Source organism: Eulemur rufifrons, chromosome 5, assembly GCF_041146395.1.
Source record: "Eulemur rufifrons isolate Redbay chromosome 5, OSU_ERuf_1, whole genome shotgun sequence".
NCBI classification, from domain to species: Eukaryota; Metazoa; Chordata; class Mammalia; order Primates; family Lemuridae; genus Eulemur; species Eulemur rufifrons.
Window position 1 is genome coordinate 29,657,398 of NC_090987.1, and position 16,827 is coordinate 29,674,224.

The 16,827-nt window shown below is 34.9% G+C and overlaps 1 protein-coding gene across 3 annotated transcripts in view; it reads right to left on the reverse strand.

Moving 5' to 3' along the window:
- KIAA1328 (KIAA1328 ortholog) overlaps window positions 1-16,827 on the reverse strand; it is a 222,265-nt gene that overhangs the window by 174,495 nt on the left and 30,943 nt on the right. For all 3 annotated transcript variants that reach the window (XM_069468090.1, XM_069468092.1, XM_069468091.1), the window contains exon 5: window positions 12,406-12,521. In XM_069468090.1, coding sequence (XP_069324191.1) covers window positions 12,406-12,521 — 116 coding nt within the window. The remainder of the gene's footprint in view (window positions 1-12,405; window positions 12,522-16,827) is intronic.

Here is a 16,827-nt window from a genome sequence, read left to right on the forward strand (position 1 = left end):
AAGCTAAGATGCCCAAGAGCATTAACGTAACAGCTTCCGCCATAAGGTTAGGAGATTAAAAGAATAGAAGTATAGAGAATAATTTAAGAACTAACACTGTGACCTGATATATTCAAAGGCACTGAAAAACTTGCATCTCAAGATCAACATTTCAGAAGCAGAACTCTAAATATTCATAAGCAACAAAACCTTCACTAGGACTCATCTCCTCACTGAAGACAACAAAACTAACCCTAGTCAGGTAGATAACTATTCATAATGAAACATTTTGAAGAGACAACCAGATTATAACATTTAACCCTGAACGTTTTATTTCATAAACCCATTTATATGGAGACAGGCTCTATATCTAAAATTGCAGATTCTTTAAAATTTCCTTTGCCATTTGGGGGATGGAAAAGCATCTCTGATTTGTATATTAAAGCACAAGCATCTGTCCTACTGATGATATTCTAGGGAAGCACATTAGCATAAAATTTAACGATGTCAAATAAGTGGATGTGAAATAGGGACTGCGTAAAGACACTATTTCCAAGGCTGACAGAAACATCACTGTTTAGAAATGCAAATGAAACCATTATGTTCAATAATTATATGAAAATATGAACAGTTCAGCATGTTTTCCAGCCCTGATGGTGGTTAATGGGATGTACGCTTATGTAAATAACTACTATTAAAGCTAATGCTGAAAAAAACTAATAAATTCATACTAAAGCAACTGATTTAGTATGCTTTTAAACCCCAGCAGTGCTCACTTATTAGAAAAGAGTGCATTATTATGTTTAGAACTCATTACTGCTACAAGTCACTGCAACTCCATCAATTACCATGCATTAATGAAAATGGGACACATACAAAAAAAATTATTGCCTCTCAGCAGTTTTCTTTAAAGACAAAATCTAGGAGTATTACCATCATGGGGCCTTGTAGGGAACTTATCCACACGATAATCTTTATTACTAAAACAGTACTCCCAACACTATCACCCTCGAGTATTCTGATCATAAGAAGGGCTACTCTTTATGTAAAATTTTATGAGATTGACCATTTTAATATCAATAAGAAAATTTCAATATTTGAATTGCATTTTTAAAAACTTTCACTAACATATTTGGCACATGGTCCATTTTTTTCACAGGGAGGCTAAGGAATGAAAATACATAGTGGTAATCAAAACAGTGTAGAGGATAGATGGTTTCACTCCAAGAAGCTGTCTGATGTAACAGAGAAATCCCACTCAGATCTACACTTATGTTTCAGTGAATTCTGTGTAACCAAGGGACTGAATTTTTAAGAACAAGCCTTAAGCTGGCCACAAGCTGGACTTCTTTGCAATATATTAAATATTTAGTACAAGATATTAAGATGTGAGAAAATCCTTGTTCTTTAAAATTCAACTTTAGCTGGTACCTTACAGCAAGGAAATGCTGACAGAGCAGAAATTCAAATACAGAATATATGCCTTTGCTCTCAGTCTATTTCTATCAACTTTCCCAAATTATTCTATTTCTTTAACATATTTAAATTAACTGATCCTTCATCTTCTAGCATTCAGGAAAACAGAAAACACTTCAGTAACTACTAACTGTGAAATATATTTCCTAGATCTCAAACACAGTCTTGTTATATATAATGAATATATGTTTATTTTTAAATTATTTAACTGTCACATCAGTCATTTGCAGCTTCAGCTCTGACATGTTTATTTATCTCTCTAGCTTTTATTGCAATTTAGATATACTATCACCAGGGGGTGGCAGAGTGCCAGATGATACAGCTCTAGACGTAAAGTGCAAAATTTCTCTCAAGAGTCAGATGTTCTCTGATCAAGCAACTATGGTTCAACAATTCATTCATGTAACAGGTATTTATTGAGTATATACTGAGTACCAGGTACTGTATTAGATTCTCAGTATACAATAGCATACAAAACAGAAATGATGTCATATGAGAGAAATACACAATATATAATAGAATATCAAGTGCTATGAATAATCAATGCCCAGTAATGATTTTATAAAGCAGAAAACAGAAAACAACAACAAAACCTCTTAGCAAACTAGGAATAAAAGTGATATAAAGGCATCTATCAAAAACCAAAAACCTGCAACATCAAACTTAAGCATGAAATATATATTTCTCCCTAAGAAACAAAACAAGAATATTCTCTCATTTCTATTTAGTTCCTAATTGAACGTCCTGCAATAAGGCAAGGAAAAGAAATAAAGGACGTAAAGATTAAAAAGAACTATTTGCAGATGACATGACTGCAGATAAAATCCTAAAGAACCTGTAAAATAATTGTTAATAATTGCGAATTTAGCAAGGGCAAAAGATATAAAATCAAAAAACAAAAATCAATTGTATTTCTAAGTTCAACCACTTTGAGAAATGAAATTGAAACCAAATTTAGAACAAACTTTTCAAAATTAACAGACTCTATCCTGCTGACTTAATGTGCACACATGACTGAAGCTTGGAGTACCAAGACAGAAAAAGTATTGCTCCCTAAAAATCTATGAAGTCACCACACTTGCCTCAAATTGCTGGTACTGGATGCCTTTTACAGGAAAAAGAAATATATATCTTGTTTTGAGTAGTGTTACTTTGGCCTTTCTTATTTTATGTAAGGAAGTCTAATCCTGACCCAGATTCATAAAATATTCTTATGTAGGTTTCATCCAATCATAGCTTTTTCAGTTTTATTTCTGCATTACTTTTCTTGAGATCTCTTCTATGCCTTGTCAGAACAACATGATGTTGAGATGCCTTAGCAATTACTAGCTGACTTCTTTTAGCAACAAGCTTCCTTACAACTGCTTCAAAAAATTTAATTCCCTCACATAATCAAAAAACATTTTGCTTCAAAAATTATACTGCCTCTTCAAAAATTAGAAAGCTAGTTACAGAAATCTGAATGAGGACTCTAAAGGCAAAAAAAAAAAAAAATCTTCAAATAGAAGAAAACATATGAAATAAAAGATAACACTTGAAAGATTTATCAAATATGTCTTCACAACAACTTTGTATGTTATAAACTTTTTCAGGGCAAGAAAATATTTTGTAAACCTTATATTTTCATACAAATTTGTAGTTCTAAAAAAAGTTACATATTTACTTCATTTGATCATCTTGTATGGTAAATACTTCAGATATCATAAACATGTTACGTACAATGAACTTTGAAGACTCGCAGAGGTTTATCTAAGGTCATAGGGCTACAGTTTAAAGGCAGAACTAAGTCAAGTTACAAGTGTTGTAATTCTGGTGCTCTTTCCAAAACACTACAGTGCTTCTTATTATATCACACATTGAGATAAGTTATATTTGAGAAATCCATTTTCTAGTGAACTAAAGGTTTACCAATAGGACTTTTCATACAATTCGTTTTCAATTTAAAAGAGGAAAAAAGCTGCCTTATCAGCATCTCAAATTACTTCTCTGCTATGTCAAACTACATAAAATGTTATGTGAAGAATATACTTCTAAATGCTGTGATGTTTCTAAACAATGACAGCGTCATAGTCAAACCTCCTCACGGTCCCTTTGCTGCTAGACTGCTGAACTAGACCTTGTGCATTTAGCCTGCCTCACTGACGCCTTGAGGATATTAATGTGAGACAGGGGTGGCTATTTGGCAACTTTTCTCTGCACTCAACTAGTAACTACTCTCTTTTGTCACTATGTCACAGGCTCTCTTTATTGTAAAACTTTCTTCAGTGCAAATTTCTCATTAGGGCAATTACTATTTCTAGCCTCCATTTCTGTTGGTTTCATCTCTCTGATCTACTTTTCTCCTTTGCCTGTTGTCAATTTTCCTGTGTTTACGGCTTTTGTGTAGAAAAAAGTCTTATAGGTAAGGTCAAAAAATAAAACACATACATCATAGCAACTACTTGAAAATATGACCAACTGAAACACAAGTATTATCTTCAGATACTTGGATTTTCCAGGCTACATTTATTTAGAAATTCAAGGACTGCCTGAGACTGTTTTGATGGGAGGAACTCTTTCTCCAATTGGCTTTGCTTTTCACAAGCCCAGGGATTCAAGAAAACAAAATGCTCAGTATCCTGAGATTTCTGTATTAAGGAAAGATGATAAAATTGGGGCAGGGGGGAGGTGACCATCTTATCTACAGGGAAATCAAGTTCAGATATTCTTTAGCTTCTAATAATTGCATGACTATATCATAATTAGATTTACGACTTCTGAAAAATTACAGAGTTTGCACATGCACAATCTTGGGTATAAGTATTTAAAAAAAGAAGAAATGTTTTTGTATAGGTTTCTAACTGAAGTGAGAATGTTACCATCTGAATCATTTAACTATTCATAACTGGAGGCCATTCTAAGGTTGAGAACACTAAGACAAATTTCCTACTGATTAATAATAAAGTCATTCATTATATTCTTCAAATCAAAGCAATTATAAAAGTTGTGGTAAGGCAAATGGATTTAACTGAAAAGATTACATCAGAATAGCGCTTTAAGAGAGATCAGTAACGTAAAAGGCTAAACAGAATAATGAACTCTCCTGAACAATAATTATTATGATATTGATTTACTGAAAGTCTATTTCTTCATGCAAGAACTGCTCAAAATTTTCAAAGTAGTTTTTTTTTAATTTTTACTTTTTCTTTTTTTAGGCACAGAACCAATGTACCCAAAATAATTTTAAGTGATGCTATACAGATTTAGTACTACTTACCCGGTATAGAACCATCACTAATAAAAATTTTAATTAAACTAAGATATAGAAAATAAATGTTTTTTGAATTTCAGTCTGCTGAGCTTATTTCCATGTGGACATCAAAAATAAATGAACATCTTAGCCACTAGGGTAAGTTTAGAAGCTCCAATCCACATTTATTTGAATTCCAGTGTCACTCATTATAAAGGAACATAGAAGTTGCTCTCTGGGGTGCTGAGGTTTCACATTCCACATCTGGAGCCTTTAGCAAGCCAAAGAAATCAAAACCAAAGCAAAATTAGCCCAGAATGTTAAACTATTTATCTTGTCATAAAATGAGCACACTATAGATATTAAAAGGCTCTCAGACAAGGTAGAGAGATTGCTAAATGCAAATCTCATCAAAAAATAATACAAAATAATATTAAGAAGTTATTGCTCAAAAATGTGTCTCACTCTTTTGCCTGGGCTAGAGTGCAGTGGCATCATCATAGCTCACTGCACCTTCAAACTCCTGGGCTCGAGCAATCCTCCCGCCTCAGCTTCCTGAGTAGCTGGGACTGCAGGCATGCATTACCACGTCTGGCTAATTTTTCTATTTTTTGTAAAGACGAGTCTCGCTCTTGCTCAGGCTGGTCTCGAACTTTTGAGCTCAAGCCTTCCACAGTGCTATGCTGTGTTTAACACACGACATCCTTGAGATTTATTTAGGTTGGTAGAGTTCTAGACTGCTGTGTATTTTCAGCTCTTATGTGTTTTTTTAAATAGGTTTTTTTTTTTTCTCAATTCCCTTGTCAGCTTTAATATTCTCATTGCAGCTTCATTCCTACTTACGATTTTTCTGCTTCTAATCTGTAATGGGTTTAAAAGCTAGATACAATAAGTTTATTATCCAAATGACAGCCTCAGGAACTCTCATGTAAGAAAAGTACATACATAGGGGACCAAAATGGGTGAGAAGTACTTCTTTTCATTCTTATTTCCTGGATAAGTTCTATAAAAGTAAAGTATACATATAACTCATTATCAAAGAGTAACAACTCCTTAAAGGCTCTTCCTGGAATGAAATTAAGTATATGGATAAATTTATATAATTTCTTCACTTTCTACAGACATTTGTCATCAATTCCTCCCTGTGCTTAGCATTAATATCTAAATATTTTTAAGAAAACAAAAATAATCTTTAAGAATGGTTTAGGCAACAACAAAACTAGTAACAATCAGTTCTTTCCTTAAGCATGTTTATTTCTCTGTAATACAAATAGAGGTATTTAACCCCTTACTCTGATTTAAAATGACATTCCGGGACAATTTAGCAGGTTTTCGACAATAACAAGGGTCCAAAACTTGCTAAATTTATATAGCATCATGAAGTAAATAAAATGGTCTTAAGTAGTATAACTTCTACAGTGTCAAGGATAATTATTAGATTAGTAAAACAGCATTTTCTAGGGCTTGTTAAGGTCATAGAATAAAATGGCCTTACCTAAGTACACAGAATATATTCTATCACTAAATAACTCATTTTGTAAACACAGAAAACAAAAACCCAATATTTATTCATACAAAAAAGCCAAGATTCATCAAAGTTGATAAGGTGTTTATATTAGTATATTGCATAGCCAGACACCAAAACACCCTTTCCTTTTCCAAGTCCCTTCACTTCTATGTATAGTCTTCTTCATTGCAAGTAGATTTTTAATTTTCCCAAAATGATTTCTGAGACTTGAAAATCTCCTGTCTTCTCTTATGAAGGGCCAGAAAGATTAATTAAAAAGGAGAGACTTACCCTTTCTATTGAAACTTATATTCTTTCTCATGAAACTTATTTCTACTCTCCTTCCCTACCCTCCCACACCATTCCACCCAGATAAGATAGAGCTTCCTTCAGTGTGGTTTTCTACCCTTGGTAAAAGTCCAATGGATTATGGTGGTAGAGCATGGAAGTCTGGCTCCTATAGCAGAGATGAGATGTATAGTTAAATAGAAAGTTTTAGATATTCCTGAAGTACTGCTGTTATTCAGAACCAACTATTTCTTTTACACAATTAGATCAAATTCTTGTGAACTTTCTCTAATCTATATTCAACACAGACATACTGAAACCTTCGGTTCATTCTAAAACAGTCCTCAAAAAGATTAAAGCTAGTTCCTTTAAAATTCTTTCTTCTTAGACCAAGGTTTCTAAAATAACCACTCATGCAACAGGCTCGAGGATGTGAGCTACAAGCACCTCTAAAACTCTTCGATTTACTAAGTCCAAACCGGAGAGATAATGGAAACAGACCAGAATTGGAAAAAAACACAACCATCTCTGTCAGTCTGGTTTCTGGGAGAGGAAATTAAAACTTGGTTTCCTCTCCCAATGAACACCCAACACATCCAAGTGGTAAAGAGAGGTTTCCGCTTCCATAGAGATTAGAAGGTAAAGCAGAAGACAGATCAATTTCACTCTTCTACTGGGCCTCTCAGCAACCCAAGGACTTGAATAACCTAATGAAAACCATCAAAACCCCAGTGAAGAAAGGCACAGACATGGGAAACAGAAGGCCTAGTTATCTCATCCCTCATCCATATTAACAGTAGTAAAACTGAGAACTATTTTTTATTCAGTGCCAACTAAGTATAAGACATTGCTAGGTTCCTTACACACATAAAGAATCCATTAAATTTCAACAGGCCTGCAAAGAAGGCATTATTAGTTAGTTACATAATACAGAGAAAAAAAAGGAGACTCAGAAAAGTTCAGTAACTTTCCCATGGGGTTAGACAGCTAGTCAGTGCTAAAACAGGATTATGACTTTAAAGCCCACTGTACTTTCTTCACTGTTACTTCCCTTGCTGTGCCAGTTAAAACAGTGAAGCCAGCAAACATTAGACTTCAGTACTTTCCTTCTATAAGCTTTTTATACCACTGATCAGAGTTACATGGTATAGAAATATAATTAGCTCAAATATTAATCAACTTTCCTAATGGCTATCTCCTGTGTCTTATATTATTATGTTTCAGAATTACTGTTATTGGACATATTTCTCTTTAAGTTTCAGATTTATCTCTCCTTTCACACTCATTCACAGACAAAAATCTCTTACATTCATCAGACTGCTTGGTTTTGTAAATAGCATATTCATTTATGTGGTTAAGTTCTCAGAAATAAGCTTTCTTTGTTTAAAGACTGAAAATTATCAAAAATTTTTATGTTTTAATAATAAATTCCCAATTTTTTCTGTAAGAGCAAATCTTCCAAAAGTCTGATCCTAATGTAAACATGTAAAATATCTTTTCTTTTTTACTAAGGCACTGGTCTGTGTTTGTATAGTTGATCAATAAATCAAGTTATTAGAACTTTTAAAACAAAAAACCCATAAATGAAGTATAATACATCTTTAAAATGCCAAAAATCAGAATTCATGGATATAGTTTCTCACACTGAAACAGACTTAAAATGATCTGAAATTATCTGATTTCATGTATATGAAAGAGTCTGAATCATTCATGTATGATAGGTAAATGTGTCTGTAGTTAAAATTATATTGTTTTAAATTATAACCTCGTTTTATGTTTCTAAGTTTTATAGAGTTTTATGTACTGTAAAATCATCTATATTAATCTTGACAGGTTTATTCTGTAAAGGAGATTTGTACCTGAGCAATGAAAATGTACTTGGAATAAAAACCATGGAAGTCATTTTTTTTTTTTTTTGTATCATGTCTTCCTTCCTTCTTTCCTTGATAATAAAGTGCTGCAAATACAACCTATCTTTTGGTGATTAAAAAAATCTTAAACCAATTATGCCAAATAAACCATTTTAATTTTTGATAATGGTCTAAAATTTACACCAATCCTCATTCACAGTAAAGAATAAGTGCTTAAACCAAATCCTTTTTTACTACACTTAGAATAAGTCTAACTATAGCACATGTCTATGTCTTTGATTTTATTTACATGCCTTTTCCAGCTTATAAGATAGATCATGAGTCAGCAAACTTTTTCTGTAGAGGTCAAACAGCAAATATTTCAGGCTAGAAGAGCCACTGGGTCTTTGTTGCAGTTACTCTGCAGCTGGAGCATAAAAGCAGCCACAGATAATACAGCAGAGAATGAGTGTGGCTGGATTTAGTGGGCACCCTACTGGATTTGGCCCATGGTAGTAGTAGGCTAACCCTCTGAGCTTAAATCATGGGAAAAACATGAAAAATAGTGTCACTACAATCACCCAGGGTATCTTAATATTCAGCCTGACACAAGAAACCGTTCACAGTCATGCTGAGTTTAGGCTGCTTCAGCACTGAATAGAATTAATCTTGACCCAGACAGTGCTAAATTACTGAAATTAGATTCTTTTTTTTTTTTTTTTTTTTTTTGAGACAGAGTCTCACTCTGTTGCCCAGGCTAGAGTGAGTGCCGTGGCGTCAGCCTAGCTCACAGCAACCTCAAACTCCTGAGCTCAAGTGATCCGCCTGTCTCAGCCTCCCGAGTAGCTGGGACTACAGGCATGCGCCACCATGCCCGGCTAATTTTTTCTATATATATATTTAGCTGTCTATATAATTTCTTTCTATTTTTAGTAGAGATGGGGTCTCGCTCTTGCTCAGGCTGGTCTCGAACTCCTGAGCTCAAACGATCCGCCCACCTCGGCCTCCCAGAGTGCTAGGATTACAGGCGTGAGCCACCGCGCCCGGCCTGAAATTAGATTCTACTTTTCCAGATAGCCACACAATTTTCTTAAGCATTTTACCAAATAAAACCCCACTCTAACTGTGGCCAGTCTTTCTAAGTTGTCTACTATTAATCTCTCTCACCTTCTTTCCCTAACTCATCCCAGTTCCACTGGATGTTCTATATATTTTTTGTTCCAGGAAGGGCAAAGTATAGCCACTTCTTTTCTATATAAAAAGTGAATTCTATTTCCCCTACTTCTGCTACTACAGTTGAAGGCTGACTTCATTCCCAATCCCCTTCTCCCTTGCTGCCTTCTGCTGTATCAGTTGGACAAGCTAAATTCTTACCTTCTCAGCCTCCTTTGGAGCTTAGCATGGCCACATAATAAAGTTCAGGACAATAAATATCATATAAAACTGCAGTCTCCAACCCCTGGCCAGACAGGAACCAGCTGCACAGCAGGACGCCAGCAGCAGGTGAGCGAGGAAAGCCCCACCTGCACCCACAGCTACTCCCCACCACTCGCATCACAGCAGGAGCCCTGCCCCTGCCTCAGATCAGCTGGTGGCATCAGACCCTCATAGAAGTGTGGATCCCCCTGCAAACTGCACAACGAGCACGCAAGGGATCCAGGTTGCACGCTCCCCATGAGAATCCAATGCCTGATGATCTGAAGTGGAGCCCAGGCGGCAACACCTCCTGCCTGTGGAAAAACTATCTTCCACGAACCGGTCCCTGGTGTCAAAAAAGTTGGGGACCACTGATATAACACACTACTGGGTGGGGTATAGAGGCTGCTCTGAGGATGTTTTCATGTTTTTAAAAAGAGGGAGAGGGAGTTACAATTGCCAGAACCTCTTCCCTTCTTCTGCCTACTTTAACGCAAATGTAATGCCTAGAATCAGGGAAATGGCTAGAAAAAAAGTAAGAGAATTGGAGAGATACCAGCACTGAAAACTTTAAGCCATTGAATCAATGCCAGAGGCCACCTGTCTCCAGAGTTCTTGTTATGTGATGAATAACAGACCTTATAAACTGAATTTTTGTTGCAAATAAAAGGATTCCTAACCTATCATTTCTTAAAAGTGCTAGGGTCCCGAGTCACTACTACTCATGAGAAGTGAAAAAGTAAAACTGGCTGTGCACAGTTTGTTGCGAATTCTGACTAAACAACATTCCTATAGACCTAGAGAGAAAAATAGCAGGAAGAAAAACACAAAAGATGGTCTAGCCTGAGGGTTGACAACCAAGGGCAATGAAGTCAAAGAGGGCAAAGAAAAGATAAAGCCAAAAGGCATTAATTCATCTTTGTTTATGGCTGAGTAGTATTCCATGGTATACATATACCACATTTGGTTAATCTACTCATGAATTGATGGGCACTTGGGTTGATTCCAGATCTTTGCAATTGTGAATTGTGCTGCAATAAACATTTGAGTGCAGGTGTTTTTTTGAAAAAATGACTTCTTTTCCTTTAGGTGAATACTCAGTAGTGGGATTGCTGGATCACACGGTATGTCTACTTTTAGTTCTTTGAGGAATCTCCATACTGTCTTCCATATAGGTTTTGCAGCAATTTGGAAGGAAATGGAGACCATTATCCTAAGTAAAGTATTTCAAGAATGGCAAAGAAATACCACATGCACTCTCTTATAAATTGGAACTGACAGGCACACAAGTGCACAGAGGGAAGTAAAAGTCATTGGAAATCAAGTGGGGGGGAGGAGTGCCAACTAACAGGTAGAATGAACACTATCTGGGTGATGGGCATATTTATAGCCCTGACTCATGGCATGTAACAAATACATTTGTACCCCCTTAATATTCTGAAATTAAAAAAAAGAAAAGGGAAATCAGTAGATGATTATCCGAACGCTAGAGATTACCAGCTTCTCATAGTGAAGATAAAACAAACAAATGAACAAACAAATGCTAGAGATATAGACAAAAAAATGGAAAAAGTATTCCTTTAGGGTACTTTTGTGTACTCTACGGTGGGGCCAATAAGCCTTATTTATGTTCTACTCAGCAAATCAAGTCTGAGAATTCTGATTAATTTCCTATCATGAGCTCCCACTGTTTGAAAAACAAAAGTTCAGGACTCATTTTTTATAGTTTACAAGTCTTGTGTTTTTCAAGCTAATTAGTTTATTTTTACTATTCCATTTCTCTGGTATTCACAAAGGCATAGTTAATATACGAACATTCTGACACTTGCGGGATCTTTGAAATAATTATTAACTATCAAGTTAATGATAATACTGTCAATAAAGACAATGGTTCTTTCAAGCATTGACACACTAGTTTAGCTGGCAGATCCATCATCCTAACTTTAGGGACAGTCACATCTCTTCTACATTAATGCCATTGCATAAATCACCTCAAGAAAAGTAATTTTTCCCACTCAAAAGAAACTTCAGAAACATCCTTATTTTAACTCACATACACCTTAACATACAACTTTTAAGTTAAAACAAACGTTTTTACTATACTTCGGTACAAACAATGTAATACACACACATACACACCCTCTGTATTTCTAAACCCAATAGTTTTCTGCTCCATGAGAATGCTCTGGTGGTTTTATGCTACAGTGTAAACTCCATCAATTACAACATCTATATATCAGAAAGGATTTTTTTTTTTATTCTTATGATTTCAGAGTAGAATTCCTTTGGTCTGTCAAAGCTTTAACCAGAAAGAATACCAAATACAAGGAGGTTCCAGGCTCAATGACAGTAGTGGAACAGAATTTAACAAAGTTCTAATGCTACATTTTAATGCTCAAATTTCTTATTGTCTTTTTTAGTTGACAAATATGCGCTTCACAGCATAACAGCAGCAGCAGAACAGCTGGGTGGCCTTATCAAGCACAAAGGAAGCAACATCACATGCTGTTAAGTGTCTTTCTGATTGCCTAGAAATGGCAGCACATGCAGATTTATTCCCCGTTATAAATTAGAACAATTATTTCTTTGGAGTTTACATTTTCTTCATGAAATAGTCAAACTTTCTGCACGTTAAATAAGAGGACTTTCAAAAAGGATATCTTCCCTTTCTTTGATGATCAGTTCGTTCTGTTCTTCCAACTGCCTGATCTTCTTCTCAAATGATTCCTGTTCAGCTTTTAGTCGTTCCTCTGTCACTTCCTTTTCCTCACTTACTCTGAAAGAAATACAAAAATGAAAACAAAATGCCTATTAGAATAAAATTAAATACATGCCGACAGCTGCAGTTTAGCAAAATTAGATTTCTTCCAAAGGTATGCTGAATTCTTCAGGGACACTGTTTTGTTTTGTTGTTGTTTTCTAATTTAATCTCTCATAAGGCAATCTTCCTCACTTTTATAATAAAATATGCATATTATTTTTACATTAAAAATGTTTCCAGTCATCAGAAATATCTTACATATGGAAAGTCCTACAAAGGATGCAGATGCCAAATTATAATCCAGGACAGAAAAATATTCCAATTTTTAAAACACAGGTTTCATTTTTTCATTATCCAAATAGGAACATTACCAATTGATTTTGATTTAGACTTTTTTTATACTTTTATTCAAATCCTGTCAATGAAATAAACAATATATAAATAAATCTTAAATGGTTTACTGACTATACATAGGCAATTTTACTTTTTCCGTGGTACTGATACTCTGCATTCCTTAGCAGCATATAAATAATTGGACTTAAAAAGATGGCATTAACGTAAAGGAAGGTTTATACTACAGTTACTCTTAGTCCAAAAAGAATTAAGTTAGAAACATTGACAAAAAAAACTGTATCATTAATGTTTAACTCTGAAAGACATTCTAACTCAATCACACCAAATAGGGATGGTTTCTGACAAAAGCAAAGAGGAAAAAAAAAATCATAAAAACAGAACTGAACAATAACACCAACACTAAAATTTATAAGTCACAGAAGTATATGTTGGGGCAACCCTAATTTCCATGCTACTCTGTGTGCAGAAATATTAACCTTGAATTTCTCTGTTACTATTGCTTATTTCTCCAAAGAGGATACAACACATTTATCCTACAAGATCACAGAGATAGGCATAGGTGAAATCCACAGGGAACTTAAACCTTTTCTTTGTGCTACTACATTTATTTCCTCCCATACCCCTATTCTATCAGAGCAACTTCTGCATAATATGAATTCCATGAGCTTTCCTTTCTTGCCTGCCCTCTGGCAGAAACATTGAAATCAATGAGATAACCAAATGAAAATAAGAATTCTGAATGTTCAAGAGTTGATTGCATCTTGTCTTTGAAATAATTTGTGTGAAAGCACATAGCACACAGCAGTGCTTAATAAACAGGTTTGTTTCTTCTTGCTCATCATGACATTCAAGTCATTTCCCTGATTTATATTATTTATGTTTAGCATACCACTAGGCCCATGAATGGGACCCTTCCTTTGAAAAGGGTAACCTCTAAGACTGATAAATTTACAAGGAATTCAGACAACTAAACAAATATACACATATGAAGACAATTATACTCTGTTATCAGGTTATCCTGCCTCCCCTGTTCTCACCTCTTTACAATGTCTTCCTTTTTCTTGTCATTACTCTCAAGCACACTTGCACTGACATCATTCACAGTAACTTTGACAAAGTCTGCTTATCTCTCCAGGCATCATTACTCTCATTCATAAAAGAAAAAGGCTAAACTAGACAATTCTAAAAATCCTTTCCAGCTGAGGTTCTAGAATTTCCTTCACAGTATTATAAATATCCTGATACTGTATATTACCCTTTAAAAAAAGAAGAGTATTTGCAAAAAACAAAAAGGAAGAAGAAGAAATTGATCAAACATTTGGTCAGAGAATAAGGCATACAACACTGTAATTTAGGCAAAAGCTATGCCCACAGGATGACAGACGAAGAACTAGATAAGAGAAATATAAAGAAGTATAAAGATGCAAAATTTGGCATAAGAATACATAAATGTGAAACAACGCAATGAATCTGCAGGATTTTGCATAAAACAAAGATGAAATAAATGATGCTATATACAGGTTAAGTATCCCTTATCCAAAATGCTTGGAACCAAGAAGTGTTTCAGATTTTGAATTTTTTCAGATTTTGGAATATTTACATTATTGCCCTATGGGGTAATCATGTATGCCTTTTTTACATTTTCAACAATATCTTCACACCACATAGCAGAGAATAACAAACAAACAGTGAGCAATGCATGAGGAACCTGCTGTTGGCACACCCAGCCTGCACGTGCCATTTTATTACCACTTGTGGGCATGTGCATGGGGCAAACCGGGTGTTCTTGAAAAAGATATATCACAGCTGAAGGAGGCTGGGGAAGGTCTTTTCTTTGAGGACACTGAATAAACCATATGTTATGCACCTGAGTTTTGACTGTGACTCATCACATGAGGTGAGATGTGAAATTTTCCATTTGTGGCATCATGATGACAATAAAAAATTCAAACTTTGAAGCATCTCAGATTTTGAATTTTTGGACTAGGGATGCTCAATCTGTATTGTCAGGAAAGAATAAACACTGTCAAGGTGAGAAAATACAGAGCAAAATCTCTCCCTATTTAGATTGACAAAATCTTGAAACATGACTGAAGAGGAAAATCTATAAGTAGACAAAGGAACACTTATTTATTAAAAAAATTAACTGAATACCTACTGTAGAAAAAAATAATTACAATAACCTTACTCAGTATAGGGTATCCAAAAGGGATCTAAAAAATGGCTCTCTGTAGTGTCAATCCCATTCATAAATGCCCTATAAGCATGAAGAATGCCCCAAAGATTTGTTTCTTCACCAAGCAATGCTCTAGGGTCATAAAAAACAGTAACAAAAAACAACATTGCCAAATTTACCTTAATATTAATCTAAATGCAGAGATTATCTCTAGAGCCCAGCCAAGGCAGAATATATAGCTGTACTCCAATATTTATTCACTGGCTTTGGTGGACCTGAAGGAGATGCATGAAAACCTCATCAGTGAAGGCAAAAATGCTTGGATAGGTATAGTCTATAATGCCAGACTCTGTGATACACTTTTTGCAAAACTTAAAGTGTTCTATATGGATAAAATCACTCTTTTCTAAATTTGGTTTCTGGGTGTGTTTGAAATATTTGTTGCTACACTATTAAACAGAGCTTTTAAAAAAAAATTCTGTTACACTATGATTACCCTATAGCAATTAGAGTATTATGCTCTGGAAAGCCATAAAATTAACAAGCTGCATTAAGAACAAAGGGCAATACTTTTTCTATAGTCCTAACTAAAGATATGCATGGCTTCTTTGTGGCCCATTAGCATAGTTAATATAAGCAAGTATATTAATACAGACTTTAAATGCAGAAGACCCGCCAATGAAGCAAACTCACGATTTGATACCCACTATGAAATCTGTCTTCTTGTTTATGTTCAATAATACTTCAAATGAGGTATATGTATAAGAAAATATTTGGTATCATGATTTATATTTTCCATCTCAGCATTCTAAGACTACAGAGTAATAGAAAAAGACCTACTTCTTTACCTCAGTTAAAGTACATAAGTCCCCCCTTATCCACGGTTTCTCTTTCCGTGGTTTTACCCACAGTCAACAGAGGTCCAAAAGAATTATTAAATAACAAATTGCCAAAATAAAACAGTTCATAAGTTTTAAATTGCGTGCTGTTATTGGTAGCACGATAAAATTTCCCACCGGCCCGCTCTGTCCTGCCAAGGATGTGAATCATGCCTTTGTCCAGCGTATCCATGCTGTGTACACGCCCCACTGGTGAGTCACATAGTAGCTGTCTGGGTTATCAGATCCACGGTCATGATATCACAGAGCATGTGTTCAAGCAACCTTTATTTTACCTATTAGAGTTTCAGGTATCCACTGGGGGTTTTGGAACGTATCTCCCACAAATAAGAAGGGACTACTGCATAGCAAAAAGTTAAAATGAAAATCTAAACACAGGAAAGGGAGCTATTTGACTAATAGGATAAAAAGGTTAAAACTCTGGACAGGAGGGTATGTCCACTATTGGTTTGCTAATTAGTACAAGAAGGGCAACAGCCTGTTCATAAAGTAAGAAATCATCATTGTCAACATTTGTTTAATACCTCAGAGTATTTCTCAAAAACTTCCACAAAACGTACTTTCATCTAATGAGAAAAGAGAATTTATACCCTTAGAGTTGGGCAGTGGGGCTGAAAATTTTGCCAAAAGTACTGAATTTCTTTGAAGTCTTATGTTTTACCTTAAACATTCCTACACATACTATATCTTACTCCGTAAAACCATCTTATCTATTTTAATATGAAGTTTCCCCAAACTCACCTATTTGAAATTTTTTAGTAATAATAATGTTCTAGAAAGAGATTTATTTTACGGCTTTACATACCCCTGATATTCTTCCAAATACTCCAGAAATGGATACTTTTATACTGATGTGAAAGACAAGGTCCCTCAAGTCAGCAAACCTTCTATC